The following is a 24,704-nucleotide window of genomic DNA, read 5'->3' as shown; positions in this document are numbered from 1 at the left end:
CATGACGAGAAGTGGGACACGATTCAAGACGATGCATTAGCCTTTGATTTTCGCTAATTCTTTAATAACCAAGCATATCAGAAAATATAACAATACAGACAGTCACATGCACTGTAACCCTTTGTTGTACGTCGCTCTGGATAAGAGCGTCTGCCAAATGCCAATAATGTAATGTAATGTAACCCTGGGAGCTCCTTCAGATGACCCACAGTCCTGATAAAGGATGAAGCAGCATTCTGTAGCCGGCGTGTTTAAAGCAACAATCAATGCCCAATACAAAAAAGCAGGAAGATGTGGGCATGTTTCTCTGAAAACTACAAAACTACAAAACCTTTTTTTTCATCCCATTCAAGATCTTATCGGAAGAATTTATGAATAATCCCAAAAGAAGTACAACACACCTGACCACCCCAAAGTTGTAAGGAAGGAAGGCGGTGGGTTAAAATGGCCTTGTGCATTTCTGGTCTGGGGTTCAACTGGCACTTTGGTTCTGGTAGTAAAATAGGTACAGGGCATGCTAAGAAAAGCAACCTTGTGGGATCTTTTACTGTACGGACGTCACGTTTACTCTGTTTGAGGATAATTTAATTTATCAAAGCCGAACAGGTCAGAAGAGCACACGTGCTGTCCCTTTTTACCCCATTTCCTCAATTTGAGCACATTATGGAAGATAAGTCATGATCCTCGTAAAAGCAGGCCACAGCCCTTATCAGTTTTAAGTCTCAAACAGCAGAAAGGAAGGAGAATGAACTTGAAGGGCTCAAACAACTCACAAAGAACAGCTGCCATCATTTCATCTTTCAGTGAAAAAGTTTTCTTTCTAAATCTAGCAGTGTTCCTAACTAGTGTCAAATATATTCAGTCTCTCCTCTTCCCTTTCTCATCAGAAAAGTTTTTTACAAACTTTTTTTTTTCTGCTAAATAAAGTTTTTCTCTGTCAAGGCATCTCTTGAGAAAAATTCTTTTTTGTTTTTGGAAATGGAAATTAGGAAATGGCTTGACCAGCAAGTCAGACACGGGGACAGATCCAAAGAGCACTATCCGTAAAATAACAGTTTAGGGAATAGCACACGGCCAGGGAAGGTGCAGTTACTGTATTTCCCATGCATCTGGAGGAAACAGACAAGGCATGTGTAAATGAAAATGTCAACTGTGACAAAATTGGGTCACACTTTACATTTGAGCGTAATTTTGAAAGCACAGTACGCTGAGCATGTTATTACTGCGTTATGTGGTTATAAGAAAGGCAGCGCCTCATGTTGCTGACCCAGTACGGCGCCAATAAAACCAGGACTATGTGTCCCTGTCACTGCAAAAATCCACAATGAAACACACCATTCGTTATTCATATTTACAAACTTATTCATGAAATATTACATACCTCAGCTATCTCATTTTAAAGCATATTAAGGTATGCCCAGTCTTGAGTAGTGTGTGCACTTTAGTTGCGATGTTAAAATATTGAATTAATAAACATGTAATAACACCTTTATGACTGAACATTAACACTGGAGAAGGCACACAGTACCCTTTACAGCGCTATTTCTATTTAACCTTTATTTAACCAGGAACGTCCCGTTGAGATTAAAAATCTCTTTTTCAAGAGAGACCTGGCTTATAAACTCCCTGACTCTGGACATTTTACTGTGCATGTTCCCCCAGACATCCAATATAGAAACAAAACAATATCTTAATAACTCATCCCAGAAGAGCAAAAACTGATCTCACATATGCTGCTCTGCCAAATCACCGGTAAAAATTCTCATAGTAATTGTAACAGTTTATAAAAATGTGCCAGGTCTGACTATATAACCTTAATTACATGGATTTCATATTGAGTGCACTGAAAAGATTAACCAACTGTCTGTCTTGTTTTAATATCATAATATTTCATTTAAAATGGGTTTCCCAAAGAGACTGTTATACACAGATCCAAATTCTCCATTATTCCCGTGTGTGTAATTCCACCATTCCATGATTTCTGATGCCTTTCAGGAAATGTATTTTTTGCACAACAGCTCCTTTGTTTTATAGGTAAGAGAGTTTTAATTAAGACAGTCTCTGTTGAAGCCAAGAAAAATTGCACAACTATCAAAACAATTTATTCAGACCTAATTACAGCTACTATTTGAATTGAAAAAACATGACATCGAAACGCCACGTGATACTTGCTATTAATTGATGGCAAATGACCCAGAATGTAAATGAATCCAGTTGGATGCAGGGTTTTAATTTGCTTTGTTATTTTATCGCTGGAGACCGGAGCAGCAGTTGGCCTTGTGTCCCCTACACAGCTTCGGGTTTGGCTCGGGCCGGTATTAACGAGAGGAAATGGTCAGCGCCCAGGTGCCAGCTCCATTAGCCGTACCCGCTGATGTCTTCGGAAACGAGCGCATGAAACCCGAGACTCCACCTGCCACAGCGGGTCTTCAGGAAGACCGCGGCAGCAGCTGGGGTAACCTCGCCAGAAAGCAGACCCCGGTCGGAGCAGAGTTCACGGGTTCTCGGCGTGAGCCCGGAGAGACCGGGGAAGACATTCGCCCACTCAGGCTAGTCTTTTATTTACTGCCCCTCTCCCCTGGTTCACGGTGGGGTGAGGATTGGATTAAGGGAGGCCTCTGATTTAATTTGGAGGAAGGTTAGGGGGGGGCTTTGAAGTCATTCCACGTTAAGTAACTGCAGTGCGAGAGCTTGATCAAGTAAATCGCCGTCTTTATGTCGATATATTTCCCACAGTGCCCTCACCGGGGAAACACAAACACAGGTGCAAAAACAAACACAAATAAAGTAACTCGGAACTCTTCCTCGCCCTGGATGGAGGTGCCTTCCAAGAAAATTGAAAAATACTAAAGTATAGGCATGAGCCTCGTCAGAAACGGAAGAGCTGAAATAAAATATTTTGAAATGCCCAGTCGGGACACATCCAGCAGAGGCCCCTGACCTCAAACTGGTACAGAGAGAGCGATTTCTCAGCTCTTAAAGTGCCTGCAAGAATCACTCATGCACACTGTTGAATGTCACCGCCATCCAAAGTGAGCGGGGAGTTACAATCCATATTAGCAGCCTGCTTGCCGGGCCCAGCCGGACTGAGGGAGGGGGAGATGGGGAGAGATGGAGGGACCACGCAGGGAGGAACATGGGGGAGATGGAGAGATCAGAGCGGGAGGGATGGAGGGGGGGGGGGGCAGCAGGCTCACGGAGCACGGCTGGTTCTGTCGAAACACCAGCCCCTCTCTTATCGTCTCTTGGCGCCATCCAGCCAATTAATATAATTACAGACGGTGGGAGAGGCTCCTGTGGTCATTACACATCAGGTTAGCCATAATCCCTCCCATTGTTGTCCTCGTGATACCTGTCAACACATCCAGAAACAAGGCTTTCTCCCTTTCTTGGCCAGTTCTTAAGAGACGTTGGCCTGTAAAAAGCCTAAATGTGATCGAATGAGGCTGCATTGTGCATTGCCATCCTGTCTGCCAGTCTGCAAAATGGAGTCTGTAAAGATAATGTTCAATGTAAACTCACTGGCAACAGAGAAGGTGCTGGTGTTTAATAACACCATTGGATCACATGTGAGTCCAAAAGAGAAAGTTGGAGCCGTCGTTGGTAGTAACGGTTATTGTAAGCCTTCAAATTGTTCCACTGGAAGGAACAGTAAAATTGATGAAACTGATGAAATGGCAGATGTCTTCAATTTATTTATTTTTAATCTTCCCCAAATATTAGAGCTCTCTCGATAATAATTAAGCAAACACCTGTAAACCCTTTTTTCAGTCCTCAACTTGTTAGCCTGTTATAATTTGTTCACTTGGATGATATTTTTGCTAGTTTTGTTTGGCTATGTAAGCTGTTATTGTTCATATGGAAGTGGTATATCATTCTATTGGGCTGTATAAACAAAGGTTTTAGATATAAATATAATCCATTAATCAGACTAAACAAATAAGCCAAAGTCCTTATCTGTCTTGTTCTCTTAGCACCTGAAACTGTACTTCCCTCTAGGGTCTTTCAGCGCACTTGTTCCTGGTGGTGGGTATGCACTTTGCACTTTGTTGTACGTCGTTCTGGATAAGAGCATCTGCCAAATGCCAATAATGTAATGTCATGTATTGTCACAACGAGCTTTGAAAAATCTATATTGGCAATATGGCATACAAGAGAATATACATTTATGAAACACTTGTGCATTATCACATCCTACAAATAATCTGTGCTCAGAGCCAAACATTTTTCAGGTCAAATTTAGCAACAAATGCTACACTGCATTCAACATTGTGAACTTAACCAGCCCATATCCCAGCGGCATTTAAAGATGTCCTCACAGAGAGTACGCACACACGAGTCACACTTCCAAAACGTAGGCAGAGCGGGGGTACCGCCACGGGGGAGCCCGGGCGGGGCCTGAGCGGGGCGGTCAGGAGACACGAGGGGAAGCTCCGAGGAGAGGGACAGTAGCACAGCTCCGGGGTTCGTTACTGAAGCCACACAACACACACCCTGGGACCTGCGCAGGCCATTACAGGCCTATCAGCCGCCCTCATACCTCCCTGAGACCAGAGTGTGACTCTAATCTGTGAGTCTAATCTGGCTACCTGTCAACACTGCGGATAATTACCACCGGTCATGGACAGATACGGACTCTTACGAACAGATCCGCTGAGAAAATGTCAGCCAAATAGCTGTGCATTAAATATGCACTTTGCAGGTGCTACATTTCAAAGCATATATTACTTGCATATATCTGTAGGATTACCGTGCGACAGAACCCAATGAACAGGCGCTAGCGAGCGTAATGTAATGTATTTTTTGGAATCGGACCCACTGAGCACAAGAGAACCGGCCATCCTCAGATCTTCCACGTTGACGCACCATTCAGTGAAATATATTGGCCACATGTTATTTGATAGATAAATTATTATTTTTTATGGTGTCTCTGTGCAAGAGCAAGAGTTAAGCTGGCCATGGAAAATACATTTAACATACTGTAGAATTAAATAATTTGTAAACAATTTGTTTTGGAAAGGACATCTGCAATTTCTTTCATATGCATTCTCTCTCTCTCTTACGCTCTCTCTCGTGCTCGATGAGAGGACATATATATATATATATATATATATATATATATATATATCATCAATGGCTTGAAATTGACATTTTTCATACGCAGTTTTCATTTTCATCACACTGTTTATCCCACACAGTACATGTGTCACTGATAGATAATTGCAGGCATCCATCAGGCTCTCTGCCGCAGACATCTTGACCCCTTTTGTGCGGGCTGTCGGGTTAGAGAGCCACAGCGCCATAAAACAACCCCTCCCTCCCCCTCCCACCCCTCTCCCTCCCACTTCATTATTATTATCATCACCACAATTACACATTTCTCCGGTTATTTTTAAAATCGACCACCGGCGGTGCCAAATTGCCACTCAGGCCGGCCCCACCGGGGTTCTTGTTCGGCGGCGACGGCTGCCTTTGTTAAGGGGAGCGGTCGCGTCGCGTCATCTGGCCTGGAGCCGTGACAGAGACACAATGAGAGCCGCCCCCCCCGGCGGGCACCCCGCGGTGGAGCAGCGGGGGATTGTGGGCGCACGGAGCCCGGGGGGTTTCGGGGGTCCCTGTCGTCCCGTCCCCCCCGCACCTGGTCCCACGGCACGCCCCGCTCCTGTCGCCGAGAGATGCCGGCCGTCCGCCGTCTCCTACAACGACACCGCGGACGCTAACGGCCCCCTCTGGTGAGGTCACAGCTGAGGTGTACCGGTCCCATCGTGATTGGCTCGAGGAACTTGTGTTCACCAGCAGTTGGTACACTTAGTGGTACGGGTTGTGGCACTTTGTTGTACGGTTAGCAATTGGAATTGTACTTCCCTCTAGGGTCTTTCAGCGCACTTAGCCCTGGTTATGGGTATGCACTTTTTGTACGTCGCTCTGGATAAGAGCGTCTGCCAAATGCCGATAATGTAATGTAATGTAATGTAGTGGTAGGGCAAGGCGAGTATTGCTGGGCTGAATGGCCTGTTCGTCAGTATGTTCTGTCATGTTATGTCATGTTATCTTAAGGAGAGGTTTAGGAAAGTGATTTGAGGTTCCCTTCATGAAGTGGGAGGGGCTAGCCACTTCTCTTGATCAAGGGATGAGACAAAGTCCCCTAAGTACAAGGTATTTAAACATGGTACCTTTGGGGTAATAATCAATGGCAAAAAATAAATACTAAGACGCTAAAATATTCAGATTAGCCTCTTCTACTACCGATGGTTAAAGCCAGATGTTAATAGTGTATTCCCTATGAATTTAGACAATACTTCTATTAGTAAGTATTGCATTTTCAGCAAAGACAGGAATCTTCTGTGTGTGGTGATTTTCCTTCCACAGCGAAAGTTGGAATCAATCACCCTCCAACTGTGGCAGTCATCTCCCAGCACAGGAGTCCTGAAGCTAAATACATATACAGTGTGCTGTGTGTGAGCATATGTGTATGAACGTGCGTGTAAATGTGTGTGTGTGCGTATGTGTATGAGCGTGTGCATGTGTGCTCCTGTGTGTGTGCATTAATATGTGTGTGTGTGCGTGTGTGCGTGAATACATGCGCCCGCATGCGTATGAGTGTAACAATAGCTGCTAAACCAAAGGAAAAACCGAAATGTATGTCTTTGTGTACAGTATGTGTGTATATACAGCATGCATGTGATATACAGTATGCTTGTGTACATGTGTGTGTGTACGCGTGAGTATGAGTGTTATAATAGCCGCCAAACCAAAGGAAAAATCTAAATGTATGTCTTTGCGGACATTATGTGTGTATATATATCTATGCATGTGATATACAGTATGCTTGCGTGCATGTGTGTGTGCATTCATGCGCATGTGTGTGACAAGAACTGCCAGACCAGAGGAGAAATCGACAGGCTACAAACTCGCACTCTCCTTGGAAGCCTCAGCTCCCACATGACTGACCTCTGTTTCAGCTCAACCCTTTAATGGCTTAATTGGGACAATTACCAGCCTAATTACTAATTGATTTAATTTACTGCGCTGTGGCACAGCCCAGGTGTAAGGCGCTTGTGTTCCGGCAGCTTCTATTAGCGGCTGCCACGTCTGCGTCTCCTTCACCTGCCGTCCTGGTGCACCGGAGCGTGACGCCACACACCCCGAAGGGAAACACTGCGAACCGCTCGACCCAGCAGTGCAGACCACTGACCACAGACCACAGACCAAGCAGTGCACACACCACAGACCACAGACCACGATGTACGTGAAGAAGACGGTACGTACGCGGCAGAAGGACGCGCGTGTGCGCTGCACGGTGGGGCTCGGTGCGTACGTGCTGCGTTTGCGCTGTACGGCGGTGCGTACGTGCTGCGTGTGCACTGTACGGTGGTGCTCAGTGCGTACGTGATGCGTTTGCGCTGTACGGCGGTGTGTACGTGATGCGTTTGTGCTGTAAGCCGGTGCTCAGTGCGTACGTGATGCGTTTGCGCTGTACGGTGGTGCTCAGTGCGTACGTGATGCGTTCGCGCTGTACGGCGGTGCTCGGTGCGTACGTGATGCGTTTGCGCTGTACGGCGGTGCGTACGTGATGCGTTTGCGCTGTACGGCGGTGCTCGGTGCGTACGTGATGCGTTTGCGCTGTAAGCCGGTGCTTGGTGCGTACGTGATGCGTTTGCGCTGTACGGCGGTGCTTGGTGTGTACGTGATGCGTTTGCGCTGTACGGCGGTGCTTGGTGCGTACGTGATGCGTTTGCGCTGCCCGGTGGTGCTCGGTGCGTACGTGATGCGTTTGCGCTGTACGGTGGTTCTCGGTGCGTACGTGATGCGTTTGCGCTGTACGGCGGGTGTTCGGTGCGTACGTGATGCGTTTGCGCTGCACAGTGGTGCTCGGTGCGTACGTGATGCGTTTGCGCTGTATGGTGGCACTCGGTGCGTACGTGATGCGTGTGCGCTGTACGGTGGCACTCGGTGCGTACGTGATGCGTGTGCGCTGTACGGCAGTGCTCGGTGTGTACGTGATGCGTTTGTGCTGTAAGCCGGTGCTCGGTGCGTACGTGATGCGTGTGCGCTGTATGGTGGCACTCGGTGCGTACGTGATGCGTTTGCGCTGTACGGTGGCTCTCGGTGCGTACGTGATGCGTTTGCGCTGTACGCCGGTGTTCGGTGCGTACGTGATGCGTTTGCGCTGCACGGTGGTGCTCACTCGTCTGCGACGGCAGCGGCCTGCCGCTGGGACAGGGACGACTCAGCGGAAATTTCCATAAGCTCCGAGCGAGCCGCTCCCACGCTGAGCGCCGCAACACCCCCCTCCGCATCGCCGCCAAATCATTTATACTGCTTCCCAATCTTTTGGCAGGTTTGATTGCCCATTTTGTATGGATGGGGTAGGGACGGGGGACGGGGGTGTGGGAGGGAGGGAAATCTACAGCTAGGGGGGTTTACAAGCCTGGGAACGACTTCATCTGAGGCGAGCATACCTGTCGGGCAGGATGGATGGGGACGGGCGGGGATAAAAACGGCGGTGGAAACCGCTGGGATCAGGCCGGAGGCTTCCCGGAGCCCCCTTCACAGCTCCCTGCTAGCGCACCCAGCGAGGGCTTTGATTTAGAGGCCTATCTGGCCTCCGCTGTGGAGACAGCCTTCCACATACAGACGTTCTCATTCATCTTCAGACGTCTTCCCTCGCCGGTGAAACTGCTTATTTAGATTGGCTGACAGCCATTTCCGACTCACAATCTGGTTCTTGGAGCTTGGCTCGAACCGACTGGAGCATCACGCCGCGAGCCTCTGTTAGCATTACCAGGGAAAGACAGTTTTTTTTCCTCCTCTGCATGAAGGCTAGGATGACTTTCTCGCCGCGTCTACCCCTGCAGCTAAGAAAACATCTGAGTATTTCATTCACAGTCTCTGTCCAAGTCGGAAATCAGGCTACAGTTCTGCCCATGAAGAAAGTACATTCATTCTTCATTGTGATGAGAGGTCTAAAAAATAAAGCCAACTGCTGTCAATTTAGCCCAAATGTTCGTCCAGAGAATTACCCAGAAAACATTAAGCGTTCTGGAGTCATTCTGTAAAATGTTCTATTGATTTAAGTTTTTTTTTTATATATTCACATGTGCCTTTAGAACAAGCACTGCATTCATAACCACCGTTTCCACAGTAGGTTAGAGAAGCGCATTACCTTGAAACAGAGACTGTTCAATGATAGCGGAACTAGTTGCTGCATACATGATTTCACAACGCACCAGCAAAGTAATGCAAAGACACAGAGCATTCTTCTTCTTAAGGGAAAAAGAAGAAGAAAAGAAATGTGCCTTTGCTTTCAACAAAGAACCATATTTCCAAGATTTGGTTGCCATAGCAGCGGCTGGAATCTTAATTTGGTGTGAAAGGTCAGGAGAGGTTGTCAGACGGAGTTGGTGTTTGGCTTTTGAGGCTTCATGGTGGTGGACTCCTCAGACGTCATTAGCGTCGTGGGCCGGTTCCTCCGCAGCCGACGGGCAGTCCCTCCTCTCCCCGTCTAACAGGCCTCCACGCAAGTCTCGCTGCCACCACCGTTGACGGATAATTATTCCTAATGAATTCCAGCTTGATGTTCCTCTGATTCAATTTGCGTCTCGCCTTCACATGTTCTGAATGGCATGTAACTCTGGGCTGTAATTAATTGGCAATTAGACAGCATTCAGCGCGGCGCGATTCGGCTGATTCACACTCGGCTTTCGCAAGCGGCGGCGTTCCACACGCGTGATGTCACATCACTGGATGACACGGAGCGGCGTTGCCTCTTACGAAACACTCACACAACTGACATGGAAAAAAAAACTATGTGAATCCGCCATTTTCACGTCACTGTCGTTTTTCAGGTGGCAAATGGCAGGCATTTATATAGCGCCTTTATCCAAAGCGCTGTACAATTGATGCTTCTCCATTCGCCCATTCATACACACACTCACACACCGACGGCGATCGGCTGCCATGCAAGGCCCCGACCAGCTCGTCAGGAGCAGTTGGGGGTTAGGTGTCTTGCTCAGGGACACTTCGACACAGCCCGGGCGGGGGATCGAACCGGCAACCTTCCGACTGCCAGACGACTGCTCTCACTGCCTGAGCCATGTCGCCCCTCCGGTTGTGAAACTTCCACATGTGAAAAGAAAATGTCAGACTGAGCCATTCGCATCTTCACATTTGAACATATCACTGACTTACTCAAGTTACAAACTACAGTTCTCACATCTGAAAACAACACATCTGACATTAAATAGCATAGGCTGCCATTTTCTGCCCTCGTCATTTAACATTGGGTTATTTTTATTCACGTGTGGCGTGTTCACGTGTGGTTTTGAACATGCTATTTCTTCCGCGAAGGGAGACAGCCTGTAACTGCTGCCGCTTGGCTGTGACTAATGCCTGGCGCAGCGTAAATTACAGGCCTGATGCTCAGCATCGGCGGTGATGTGGCGTGGCAGGCTAACTGCAGCCGCTGTGCGGGTTTACGACCCCCAGCTGAGATAAACTCCCGATGCATCTCGCTAACTGCACATTAATGGACAATTAAGGCTCTTGAGGGATGACTTGAAAAAGTAAAGATTCATTCGAGAGACGTCCCCGAATTTTACGCTCCTCGCATTAAAACCGAATCTTTATCTCGCCAAGACAACACTTCGCAATATTCATCTCCATTTCTTCCCCGAACTGTCTCTCTCCGTTGGACGGAGATGTGTGTTATTTTCATCCTCCCGCGCATATTGAGATTTGGGTTTGACGGTCGGCGAGAGGGAGAGTCCCGGTGGCTCTCGCTCGTATGGAAATTCCAGGTATAAGTAGGCATGGCAACGGCAGCCTGTTTGATTCCGGGTCCGAGGAGGCTCGCGTGGCCCAGAGTAACCCCGTGTGACAGGGGGATGTGTTGACAGCGTCTAACAGCCAGAACGCTGGGCTGTGAACCCGATGGAGACGCGTCGGTCAGGGGAGGTACTGTCCGTCAGCTCTCTGTCTGGGTGTACTGACTGAGTGCTTCTCTTCTGTAGGTCTACACCCAGCTGGACTGAGGTGGCAGGTACACTGACACTGTCCAGACAAGGCAGGAGTGCTGACCACACAGAGAAACTGTATGTTATACTCAATATTTACTGTATAATCAGCCAAGACAGGCACACAACCCCGGCCGCCCAGATCCTCTCCGCGTGGAGTTTGCATGTTTGCCCTGTGCTCATGTGGGTTTACTCTGGTTTCCTCCCACAATGACAGGCATGCATGTCAGGTTAGGTGTGCTCCTGCTGTGGCCCCTGACCGAGGCCCTGGCCTCAGAACTGGAGTTGGTCCCCGGGAGCTGCACTGTGGCTGGGGCCCAACTCCCGGGACTGTGGCTGCTCCTAAGTAACTGGGATGGGATGCAGAGGACAAATTACCCCATGGGGTCATAATATAACTTATGTAGCTTATGTTATCTTATGTTACCATACACAGTACAGTTTATTCCATGGGGGGCAAAATCTGGCCCGCTGGTTTCTGTTTGTTGTTACTCAACACTTAGCGCTTTACACAAGTGGTGTAACTTAACTGAACAATTAAAGCACTTTACCCAGCTTATAACGCAGTTCAGTATAAGCTGGGTAAATTTCCGAGTTTAAATGTAGGAACACAGACCAGCACACCATGATTTAGAACACAGGTGTCCTGGAGGGCCGTAGTGTCTGCTGGTTTTTCACGTCGTTCTCAGAACCTGTGGTTCATTTAAGTCATTGATTGGCTCAAGAATTGACACACCTTGTTCTCGAGGCCTTAATTGACAGCTGATTGAAAGGAAACCACAAAAACCAGCAGACACTGCGGCCCCTTGGGAATTCAGTTTGACACCCCTGATTTAGATGATTGCAAGAAGTGAGATTTTTTTTTAATTCAGCAAGAATCTAATACGCAGCTCAGAATATCGGAATATCGGAATAAGCCTGGATATTAACTGCCATATTCTGTGCCGTATGAAAACTCCTACAGTTCAAGCAATCCCGAGTACTGCCAGGAATACTTGGATATGCAACATCAAAGGGCAATACAAGCTTGCAATCCAACAAAGGCATACTCACAGAGCCATTCTGTCAGGGTGGCTGGCCCATTTTAACACTGCCATTCACTTATGCTCAGTCAGCGATTCCACTGTTCACAGCAGAAAGAGACAGTGGCACTGCTTCACCGACAGTCCGTCCATTCAGCAACCCCAGACAAAGCCGGTATTGACAAAAAAATGGTCAGAAATGTACTCGGGCTGGCTTTCTCTAAACATTTGGACAAGTTAAATCTTTTAAGACTCACTCTCAGTACAAAGCAATGTAGCAAAAAAAAAAAAAAAGACCATTTCTTTTTTCTGTACAAAAAAAAGGAACTGAACTAGGCAAAATCAGGACTTTCATTGGCCTATGAAAGCCTTTGTTTCTATCACGTCACACGACTCATCCATGGTCTTGGCTTCTCAGAAGATAGCGTTGCTTTCGTTGCATTGGAAAATAATGGCACATTCACATACATGCTGTAAGCTGTGTGCGCCTCACTCCCTACATTATAGTTTCTGCAGGGAATCCCAACATGAATTCAACTGAATCTATGTCTTCCACATCTGTCCTGGCCCGTAATGGCTTTTGCACCCTACTCTCTGCAAACCCCGAACCAAAGCCCAGATTTATCATAAAGCACTTCATCATGCCTGTCTGTGACTACAATGCCTTTAAAAGAGATATGGACCTCCCACACCCCTGAGTTCAGATGCATGGACGTCTTCTTAGTACAGCTTGTTTGCCTATCCAAGACCAGCAAGTACATTCTTTGACACTTATTTGACCAAAAATCTATTTTGGTAAAATCTATTTTTACAAGACCTGCCCACGAAGGGCAATACCGTTAGTTTTAGAGAATACACTGTATATAATAGCATACAAAAAGAACAAAGACACAAGCATGCAAGATGCTAAATTTGCAAATATACAATCAAAAAGCAATCGAATTAAAGCTATAAACATTTGCAATTTCAAACAGGATCTGTCTCCAAGCTAGTCTCAGTAGATTTACATTCATTAAGGCTGACCAAGCTCTATACTGTAGGCTATTCCAAGCAGAGTGTGAAATGCTAGAAAACTGAATTGGTTAGCATGGCAGCAAAAACAGAACCCTTTTTAAGGTGGTACCAACACAGAGCAACAGTACCAGGGACAGGTTTATGGGAAAAGCTGGGGATCACTTCAGTAGTGGGTTTCTACTGGCTTTCTCAACTGAACCGTCTCTCTTTTCAAAGAAACAAGGACCAAACCCCTGGGCTTTAGATTAATTAATCTCATGAATACTCACGACTTCTGTGGCACTGGCTTGGTCGTGGTCTTATTCCCAGAAACATTGCACCGTTCTGCAAAAGGATTTACATTTAAATGTCAGCGTTCTGCGTTTGACAAAATTCTGTCCATCAGTCTTCTGGCTATGAATGTAGCTGTTCTCACAAGATGTCAAACAGCATAACATTTTAACCAAAACTGATATTCCATAATTGCGCTGCATAATGAATACTTCAAACCGCATTTTAATACAGCAGTACAGGGATTAGATTAGCAAACAAACTGGGACAAGTCAACTTACTTTGTCCATTGTATCCTGAGGTTAAATGTTGCGATTCCTACAGGAGAGGGAAACAGACACAAATGTGCATTAAATATTTCAGTACACATTTAGCTAATACAGAGGAACAAACAGGAGGAAAAAAGCGTGTTTGCCGTTGGACCTAATTGATTTTACACTAATATAATTAGAGAGCAGGCAGCTCATGTCAATGTGTGAACGCCATGCAGGGAGACACATCTTATTTAACAGACGGCACCGTTAAATCAGGATTTATAGACACCGCTTATTTGAAAAGTCATTCAGGTCCAGCCGTAAGACTCAGCCCATGTCCTATTAAGGCGCAAATACGAGAGCTTTAGCTGGAAAATGATGCATCGTGGGATTTGATGGAAGGGAAAATAGAGTTGACACTGAGGCTGAAGGACAATGTATGGCATCCTGTGTGAGTCACGCAGTGCTGGAGCATGGCCACAGAACGGCTTTAAAGTTTAAAAATGAGGAAAAACCAGGGCTACTATTTTCTTGGGGGAGATAAATTACTTCCCGGCTGCCCCACATCCTTCATGCCGGGATCTTTGGCGACTGTCCCTGAATGGCCGTTAGAAGTTATAGGAGAGAGACCAGCCATCAGCCAGGGCTGTCATAGGAGGGAGACCAGCCTTCAGCCAGGGATGTCATAGGAGAGAGACCAGCCATCAGCCAGGGCTGTCATATGAGAGAGACCTCCATCAGCCAGGGCTGTCATAGGAGGGAGACCAGCCTTCAGCCAGGGATGTCATAGGAGAGAGACCTCCATCAGCCAGGGTTGTCATAGGAGAGAGACCTTCATCAGCCAGGGCTGTCATATGAGAGAGACCTCCATCAGTCAGACCCCACCATCATATGCGTCTAAGGCCAGTTTGTTTCTTTTTTATCTTTTTTTTATTCAGTCTTTTGCTTCCTCTTCCTCGGTGAATGGAGGCCACTCTTTGGGAGAGATATCTTATTTTCACATACCACGACAAATGCTAAAACAAAGGGGGACAATGTACCCTTCAAAAACTCTCTCCAAAGCCACTTTGGTTTCCTCTACATGCCAAACTGTTCATTAGCAGGGCATATATTCTTACGGGCATGACTGCATTTTGTACAAAAATAACATTCCGTTAAATGATTCCTTTCAGCGATAAAACACTCTGTCCTCCCCCGGTTGTATCCGCGACCGCCCCGTCCTAAAGACATCTCCAGTGCTCCGGTCCCACGGGATGACCGCAGCCTCACGTAGGAGGCGAGGGGAAGGTCGGGGGTCCCCAGTCTGCCTGGCTCTGCCCCCTGGGAACCGGACACAGCTAAATGGCACTTCAGAAGTCTGAGGTTATCTCAGAACACTGTTACATGTGCTCTTTTTTTCGTTTGACATAAAAAAGACTCTTTCCTGTCCAAGGCTTACTTTAATTGATCTGGAGAGATGTTCAGTATGTGTAATGGCTTCTCCATCTGTTTCACTGTATACGTTTTATAAAGATGGGCAGAATATAACAAAAAAAGCATCTCCTTCTGCAGCTCTCTGGTATGAATTTATTTTAACACTGAAGATGGCAGACAATTCCAGGCCAAGTATGGAAAATGGCTACTACTGCTTCTCAAAGTTCCCAACCCAATCCCATCCCAAGGGAAAAAGAACAACCACAACATAAACAAATTGTAAACAAACGCTGCAACAGAAAAACAAAACTGTCTATGGGAACCGTGAGCATGACACACCAACTGAGCATGCACAACCGCACATACACACACACAAACAAACACACACACACACTCAAACGCACACAACTACACACACACTCACACACAACTACACACGCACACCCACACAAACACACACGCACATGCACACACACACACACACACACACACACACACAACCACGCATACACACACATTTGCAATATTCATCAAATTAAGGTGCCTCAAAACCATGTAAGACTATCATGTACTTAATTCAAAGGCATCTAACTGTCCCTAAAAGTCGGGCTAACAGAGCCGGATTAGCCGATCAAAGCTCACGCTTAAGTGAGGAGTGAATTCCACTGGGCCCATCCGAAGCACAATTTAAAGCCTGTTTGAGCTCTCGTGTGATCACCACACCATCACCAGCAATAATTGGATTGTTGCTTAATGCTGTACATTTCCTCTCCTGTCGGCTTTACGGTCCTTAATCCATCATAAAATCAAGGCTCTCCGCGTTTCGTACAGTTCTATTTGCCCCGTGTTTTATTTATGTACTTATTTTTTGTGGCTCTGGTGAAGCAGGATAAATCAGAGTGATTACAGGAAGAGCCAGGGCCCGCAGGTTTTATTCCTTCATTAACTCTGTTTTCCCCTGAATCACACGCTGCCCAAAGCCACTCTTCTGCTCTCCTTCCCGCTGGACCTCCTCTATTATATACTGTTACCACATACTGTAAACTGGCTCATATACAGGGGCCTCAGAATGTATTCCGACCCCTTCACTTTTTGCACACTTCATTGTGCTGTGAATTTAATTGTAAATGGATAAAATTGTCATTTTTTTCATAATTTTATCTATTTAAATTTAAATCTACAACACAATATATAGAGTTATGTAAATGGCAGGTGTCAGCAGACTGGGTTTGGCTAAATGTACACAATAAAAGAACGCGCTAGATGGCTGACTTTATTCACACAACACTGCAGTGCATGCTGGGCACTTCTCCACTGGGGAGAATAAAAATCAAACAAAGAAACAATTCATCAGTTTTTTTTTTACGATACACAGATCTTTTTTTAACCTTGGAAAATTGGTATATTATGTTTTAACACAAAATCCATTAACAACAAGAAGTGAAGGAAATGATGCAAGGGATGGAAAGTGTGTGCGATTAGTGTACAATATTGTAGTTTTTGTGATGCCTTCTTAAATTACCGAAAAATGGGAAACGTGTCTTTTTCAATTATTGATTTTTTTAAAAAGGAGACCTGTTCCAGCACAGGTGTGGTCTAACACCTTTAATGCAAGCACTTCAATGCACACAGTTATTATTCATTCTTATAATTTTTTATCGACTTTAATAATCTACAATATAATTGACTGAACAATGTGATGCTATCAGGTCGGTCTTTGAGCACCATAGAGTTTCTGGCAGGGTTTTTGACCACAGACGTTGTGTTAGCAGGGTTTTTGACCACAGACGTTGTGTTAGCAGGGTTTTTGACCACAGATGTTGTTTTAGCAGGGTTTTGGATCACAGACGTTGTGCTAGCAGGGTTTTTGACCACAGACGTTGTTTTAGCAGGGTTTTTGACCACAGACGTTGTTTTAGCAGGGTGTTTGATCACAGACGTTGTATCAGCAGTGAGAGGGGCTATGCACGACTCAGAACAGCGCCTCACCTTGGACGGGATGGGGAACTTGGTCTGCTCCGCTTTCCCCGGCGTGTGGATGGCAGTTAGAGGAGGCGGCCAGGAGTGCGTCATCTCCTGCAGGAGGAAACAATGCTGTAAACACAGACACCGCACACGGCCTGAACGCCCCACACACACACCCTCACACGCGTCGTCTCACACACGGTGCACACCGACACCCCGGATATCTGCAGGCTAGTCGAGGAGGCTGAACATTTGTGCAATTATCCGGGCTGTTAGTGCTCCTGGAAGCCCCGTGAATACTAATACAGGGGATTGAAACAAAGCCTTAATGGGCTCTTTAGCCCCTCTTCTAATCTCTCTCTATTTATTTATCTCTCTCCTGCCCTGCTTTTTTGGGTCCTCCTCTCCACGTCCCGAGCTGGCGTTGATCATGTGCGGGGCGTGTGCGGGACGTGTGCCCCCACCACGCACCCCCCCACCCCCCCCCCACCCCCCCCACCCAAACCCGCAGCGCTCACACGGAGACGCGCCCTGTGCGCGGATTCCGCCGGATCAATGGCATCTCTGAGAGCTCCCTGAAGAGTTTTTGGGCTTTTGGCAGGCGCTACTTTTTATGCACAGAACAATAGAGGCAGTGGAGATGCGGCCGCTTACTCCTGATTTATTCCGCACACTCCCACACACACACACACGTTCCCCACACATCTCAGACTGCGCATTCTGCTTCAGGTTTGTTTGGGGGGGCGTGGGAGTGGGGGCGGCGGGTGCAGGGGGGGGTGTGATTTTTGGGAAGGAACAGGTGTAAAAATAAACACATTCTCCTCTGCTGCACAGACTAGTTTACATTCAAGAGTGCATTTGCCAACTGCTATAAGAGACAAATAATGATCAGCTCTCAAAAAACCGTGGGACTTAATGAATTGGAAAAAAAAAAAACAGCAGGACCGTGCATGGTACATACCATATGGAAAAAAGAGAGCAGAGGAGAAGTTGTAAAATAATTGCCACTAAATAGCTGCTTTTAAACTGTACTACCAACAGTATGCTCATTTAATTGGTTTGGAGGTAAACAACAACATGGAAGGCAAAGCAAGCTCAAGCACTACCGCTCACACTCTCCTCGAAATGTTCTCTATTCCTAATATAACAGGAAAATAAATACGAGTTCTTCATTTTCATTGCAGTGTCTTAGCCAACTTTGGCTTGCAAAGACAATTTCACAGTACGGCTCACAAAAAAAAGATAAGCTGGAGTCAGATCTGTTCATATTGTACATACGGTTACCTACTTGTGATTAATGGTTTTAAAAAAATGCAATAAATAAAATATACAAATAACATAAATCCATTTTACAAATAACACAGCATAACATTCAAGTAAATCATCTTTAAAGTTCCTGTCTTGTTCAGGCGTTCCAATGAATTTTTATTTATGTTTAAATAAAACTTGTTCCAGTCTCTGGAGAAATCACCCTTAATAAAGGTGGGTGGTGTGTGTGTGTGTGTGTGTGGGGGGGGGGGTGGGTGGTTGAGTGCCAATGCAAGCCTTTGTAATAAGGATGGAGTATACAGTAGTTCATAAAATAATGTGAGTAATTTGGCATGCCCAATTGCAGGCTATCAAATGACAGGTACTTCCTTGGATCAAGTACCTCTGATAAGCTGCATTATTAAGGGAACCTTGGAGTGCCAGCCATCCAGGTTGGTAGAAGCAGTGCACACAGACCGAGTCAAAGGAATGGAACCCTTCCTCACCCATGTCAGCTCATTTATATCAAAAATTATTCATAATTTAACTGCGTGGCATTTGCAGAATGGAGCAGGTTTACTGGCCAAGGTTCATGTCTTCTGAATGTGTTACTGCTCAAGTAATGAGATGAGAATCTTAGCAAAAAAGCCGCGTTTGCGATCTAGCCTTTTATTTATTGAAGTAGGTTGTTTACAGTGTTCCCTGTTTATGTACAGTAGTTCATTTCCTCAGAAATGTGGGTCCAGTGACCTCCCCTGGGGCGCTCAGCGTGAAAAAAGACATGCAGAAAAGGGAAAATGACATGCAGACCTCAGACTCAGACTTCCCTCTTTGCTGTAATGCTATATGTGAAGTTGTGTGTGATCTCTGAAGCCTGTCTGCGCTGCGCTAGCGTGGTGGAAAGTTACCACACAGGAGACATGACGAACCTGCTTCTTTTCCGCTCACGCGCTGGAGCTAAGGGCCACCGCGCCTTTCTTTTTTCTTTTTCCAGTCGCACACAAGTGCTTTCATTCGCCTTTTTCCTTGATGTTTACTTTCTGCTTTTCTACAAACAGGAAAACACTGGCGCAACTTGTTGAGATGAGATGAGTTGAGTTTTCTGTTTCAAAAAAAGAATTTGGAGTCTGTCCACTGCCCTGGTTTAATGTATCTTCTTATAGCCATGTTAGGGTGTGTAGTGTTTATGGAAAACGGGACATTAGCAGCCAAAGCATTTTCCAAAAAGTAGCACAGACCTGGTGAGCATATTCTCTACAATGTCCTCACACAAACTGGCACATTCACTATCTTGTACTATAGATTGGAAGGCATTCATTTTCTATGGGGAATAGGACCATGAAACACTATAATTTAAAAAAGTAAAAAATATAATAAGATACAATTAAATACATTTAAATGAGACTGTCTGTAAAGAACATGGGGCTGGGGCAAGGATCGGCCATCTGACCCCCTGTCAGTTGCTGAGGAATTCAAACTGTCATTCCTGTGCCATGGAAACAGCGAGGGGTCACTGATGAGGCTGGCGAGACCACCCATCGTCTGCTTCCTCTCATCTGTCAATCATGGGAAAGGGGGGTGGGGTTCTTTGGCTTGCAGGGCTTTAGTCTAGCGGTAAGAAGTATCTGATTTATTCATGTTCTGGCTGAATTGAGCGGATCTGTCTGGGTCAATGCCTGCAGAATGTTCCGGAATAACTCCTTGGTGTCTTCTCCGTGGTGCCAACAAAGCTTTACTTTGTGTGCTGATTAATTACTTCACCTTTGGCTGCAAGTACTGCCACTAGGAAGTGTTATGGTCTTTGGGCTTTTGTTATACTTTTGGTATAACGCCATGTTACACGAAGCATACTGACTCCTAATTATAAGAATTATTTTCATGAGGCAGCTATTCAATCCTCCTTATTTTGTGGCTTGCACTGAACTTGAACTAATGAATTTAAGCAAGCCTGAGCAAGTTTCTTTCAAAGATGAGTTTGGCAATTGAAAATATAATGAAAAAAAAGCAATCCACACGTTTGTTAAAAATGACCCGCAAATTTGGAAGATTAAAAAGCCTTCAAACACAACACAAATAAAATTGAACATTTCAAGTGAATATTATTTTCAGCAAACTGGTGCCTCTGCAGCCTCCTTAGAGGTAAAAAATGTACTGGAAATGGAGCCAACGACACTTAATGAACTAACGAACTCAATAGGGTAAATATGACAGACGACAAATTACAGCAGATCAATAGATTGTCCTCAGTAGATACATTAACATGTCTGGGAACAGCACTCAGCCAACAGCCAAGCCACAAGGATTATAATGGGACCTAGCCCATAGCTGCTTGGTTACAGTTGTGCCCCAGACAATAGGGAATGCTACCTAGCGCTCAGGGCGCTGAACGGGCTGACTTCACTGGACTTTTCAGTATCCCTTAGAGATTGCCTGTTTGAATACCTTTGCTACAGTGACTAGGGTGCAACTACCACAAATTGGGGAATGGTCCGGCTAATTAGAGCCAAGACGGAAAAGCCTCTTGGGTTACACTCCCACAATATCAATAATAAGATTGAAAAAAGAAAGAAAATTTAATGCACTGCAAAAAAAGAAAGTATTATATATAAAAGTATAATATTATCTTGTTTTATGTTACTGTTTGCTTCACAAGTTACTTTTTTTCTACCCCATTGGCAAATCTGGAAATGAGTCAAACCGTCTCACAGCATTGGCAGTCTATTAGACTTACTTATTCGTAAACAAGTAATATAAATCACATTTTAAATCCAGTATAAGACTAAAATACTTGTTAAGATTGACTTAATTTTTGTTTTTTTCAGCGTGGGAGTTCTCTGGCAGGGGGAGTGGGGGATGGTTCGTTTTTAGGGCGAGACAGCCAATGAAGAAAGAGATGAGCAAAGCCAGCTCTCTCAAACAAGGACATATTCAGGGGAATAAACCTGATTCATCTGATCCACGTACAATAGGAACAATGCGTCTTTTATCTCCAATCACCCTGTGATACGGCTATACTCCCGATACTCACCCACTGTAAGGCAACATAAAGGGCGATAGGCTTTGTAGTGGATGTATTTTTTCGCCAGGTGATAATGACTGTGACATGAAAAATAGTAGTTTAAAGTAAATTGGTAAATTAAATAGATAAAAAGCTACGCAGAGGGGAACTTCTTTAGTTTTTCCCAATTCGCTCCCTTTGATAGATGTAATCACGGATTCAGAGGAGTGGAGCAGAACGTGCTAATCGTGCTAAACACTGGTCGTTAAGATAAAGAGTGCTCGATAACGGATCTGAGAGGAGTTAGGGGGTGGGTGGTAGGAGGAGGGGGGCAGGTGAGGGGTGCAAAAATTGGAGAAATTAGGATCCAATTAGGTTCCAATAAACTCAACATCCTATGGCAGCGCTTCTCATCTCCACGTCCTGCGGGGCATAGTGTCTGCAGGCATTTGCTCCTACCGTGTGCTACAACAACCGATTTCACTAATTTGTTCATTATCTGAACCAAGCAGGTTAAATAATCAGTGAAATCAGGTGGTGTAGCGCACGGTCGGAGCAAATACCTGCAGACACTGCGGCCCTCAGGACGTGGAGTTGAGTAGCGCTGACCTAAGGCCACACAGGCATGCATTTGTAGGGCACCAAGTCTTATAGTTCTCTGTTTTCCGTAGATGTAGCAGCGATATACCTTATGATTAGTATGTATACTGTAGCTACATTCATCGGTATGAATGTATAGGCACTGAAAGAAGATAATTACTTTGATGTGAAAGGTGAAGTTTCCAGGTCCTTCACTATTTCAATCTAAGTACGATTACTGAGTTTCAATTTTCACCGAGGATCTCAGCAGGCATACTTTAAACGCTGCATCATCTCCACTTTCAGCCCTGTGATACTGCTGTTCGGAGATACCCATATCTCTTCCGCTGACATCACCGCTCAAAGAAGCAGGGAATAAAATGGGCTGTTTGAAGCCCCTTATCTTCACAGTGTAGAGTCTTACTCCAGAAGAGCCTTCACTTTACAACGCTAGGCCACGTTCCTGAAGCTCCTCCAGTCTCCATATTGCAGGGGCCGACAGTACTCTGCCAACATAGAGATTCAACGATTTTTCCCCTCGACGCTGAATCAGAATCGAGGTCTGAGTCATCCGTGAGTCACGCCACACACTGTGTGCCGTGCCGTTCGGCTACCTTGCGGCAGAGGTCTTCTCATCTCACCACGGTTGGGAGAGTTGCGTCCTCGATTTCCTCTTCCAAAATCCACGGCTTATTGTACATGACGGCTGAACAGCAGGTCACCTGGCAACGATTTGTCAGGGCCTCCTGGGCGTCCTGTGACTGGCAGGTCCGCGTTTCGGGGACGGGGTTGCGATGGCTGGGCTGGGTTGTCAGACCGTATGGGGCGGGACAGGGTGGCTCCAGATCTACAATACAACGCCTGCCCATCACCTGGGCTACAACCACCAAACTGTCTCCCAGTGCCGCGGTGTGCTTGCCGTCAGGGACACCCCCCGAAGCAAACACTGGGGGTAGAGTTGGGGGGGGGGCTTGCGCTCACACCTCAAATACGACTTACACCTCTCTTACTGACAGCTCAGACCAGAACCCAGAGACACTTCCTGCATCTCAGGTGAGAATTGAAAAAACAGGGCCTCTCTGTTTCCATTACTGACAAGAAAAAAAAAAGAGAGAAAGTTTAAAATGAGAAACCCTGTCTGTAGAAAAAAAAATGTGTCCCAATTCTGTGCGCCCTTCCTCCGGGGAGACGAGGGCATCTGAGTACGAAATGATTATAAAACAGCCGGGAGAGTGCCTCGCTGTGAGCAGGGCTGCAAAACCCGCTAATACGCTTGTTTGAAAAGCAAGTTTTGGACATCCCTTATTTCACCCAGAAAGCCTTTTCTGTCAAACTCAGCCCATAACAGGGAAGGGGCTGATAATTGGCGGTGCGTAAAAAAAAAGGCTTTTCTTCCTGCTCTGTGGCTTGTGTCTCCGGATGGATGAGTGGCTTTGTGTGCAAACCGCACCTCAGCAGTAACGCAGCATAATTAGCGAGAGAGAAAAAGAAAAGTCTCACTCACCCGGAGAATTTCTTCCACACAGCTGGAGTCATTCGACAGGCTGACCTGAGGAGAAAGAAAAGGAACTTGTTAAGAGAGGAAGAGAGAAGAAAGAGAGACGCTGGGGGTTAAAAACGCTGACCGACCACGAGGCACCGGACAAATCAGGTTAGAAACAACAGAAGAAAAACGATTGACCCAGTATTGTGAAGGCGCCGCATCCACTACGAGATCAAATGGATTCCCTTCGGGAAGTAATTAGTCATTAGCATTCTATTCCCTTTCATCATTTCACGATTTTGATTAATGAGTTATCAAACCGCATTGTGAAAGGCCATCCTGCAATACATCATAATTATCGCAAAGGGACCGCCTAATAAGTATTAAACAAAAAGAATACAGGGCGCTGTTAATAACGGGGCCGGCAGGTATCCAGACACGCACCTTCGCCCTGAAGTTAAGTCACTCCGTCACGCTTTTTAAAAAAAGGAAAAAGGCGGCGGTGATGCCTGTCGAGGCAGGGCGAGCCTCCCCGGGCCGTTTTCACTTAAAGCGTGTGACGGCGCTATAAATACCGCCGCGTCTGACGCCGGGCCTCCTGGCGCAGCGGAGACAGCGGCGGTACGTCTCCTCGGCCGCAGCGGCGGGTTGACTCCGGAGGGTGCGTGATTTACGAGGCGGCCGCCTCCGCGCCGTCCCGCAGGTGAGCCACGCGCCGCTCTGCGAGGTTTTCGTCACGCCGAAGACACGGGCTCCCCCACCAATCGGAGCGGGCGCGCTAATTCAATGAAGCCGCACTGACATATGGGTAAAATGTATTTTTGGATATTTTTGGATAGAGGGCTGGGGAGTGGCGTATCTGAGCCAGGGGTGTTAGTCTTCCTGCCCAATGGTTGCTTTTCTGTAAACCCATACAAATTTGGTTAATGCTTTATTTTTATTTAATTACCTCGTCTTTATTGGGTACATACCAGCTCCTTATGTGTATTTATTAGAGAACTATTTTGGTAAGTACTATGAAACAGGCTGAAACCGTATTTTCACAGGGCTACTTTGTTTCATGGTATTTACTGACTTTGTTTTGTAGCAGTTCCCTCTGAAATCAAAGTAGTTACCTTATAATTATACAAGTATCTGGTAATTACCCAGTAAATACTAGGTAATACTGGGCCTGTAAAATGAAGCATTACCAAAATGTTGTGCTGATCTTGTCATTCTTTGACAATGACAGTACTACGACTCTATGATGCTGCTTAGTTGGTCAATCAAGTCTTTCTATAAAGACAAAGGCATTATCAGAGTTATTTTTACAATGGCACTCATATTAAATCAGGACCACAGTGTTGGCAGTAAGTGAGGTTGACTTCACACACAGATTATTGTGATTATTCAAATCCTATTTCCTTATCTGCGTATTTGTATACATATATGTGTCATTATGTA

General features: G+C 45.9%; 1 protein-coding gene across 1 annotated transcript in view; it reads right to left on the bottom strand.

The window, feature by feature from the left end:
* Positions 1-24,704, bottom strand: part of aff2 (AF4/FMR2 family, member 2) — a 187,853-nt gene that overhangs the window by 58,142 nt on the left and 105,007 nt on the right. Inside the window, exons 4-7 of the mRNA XM_061236945.1 lie at positions 23,283-23,327; positions 16,978-17,064; positions 13,603-13,639; positions 13,321-13,375 (exon numbers count right to left, since the gene is read on the bottom strand). Of these exons, the coding sequence (XP_061092929.1) occupies positions 13,321-13,375; positions 13,603-13,639; positions 16,978-17,064; positions 23,283-23,327 (224 nt within the window). The remainder of the gene's footprint in view (positions 1-13,320; positions 13,376-13,602; positions 13,640-16,977; positions 17,065-23,282; positions 23,328-24,704) is intronic.

The sequence above is a fragment of the Conger conger genome, chromosome 3 (genome assembly GCF_963514075.1).
Source record: "Conger conger chromosome 3, fConCon1.1, whole genome shotgun sequence".
In the NCBI taxonomy this organism is placed as follows: Eukaryota; Metazoa; Chordata; class Actinopteri; order Anguilliformes; family Congridae; genus Conger; species Conger conger.
Note: the sequence above shows the minus strand (reverse complement) of the source record. Positions and strands in the feature narration are given on the sequence as shown.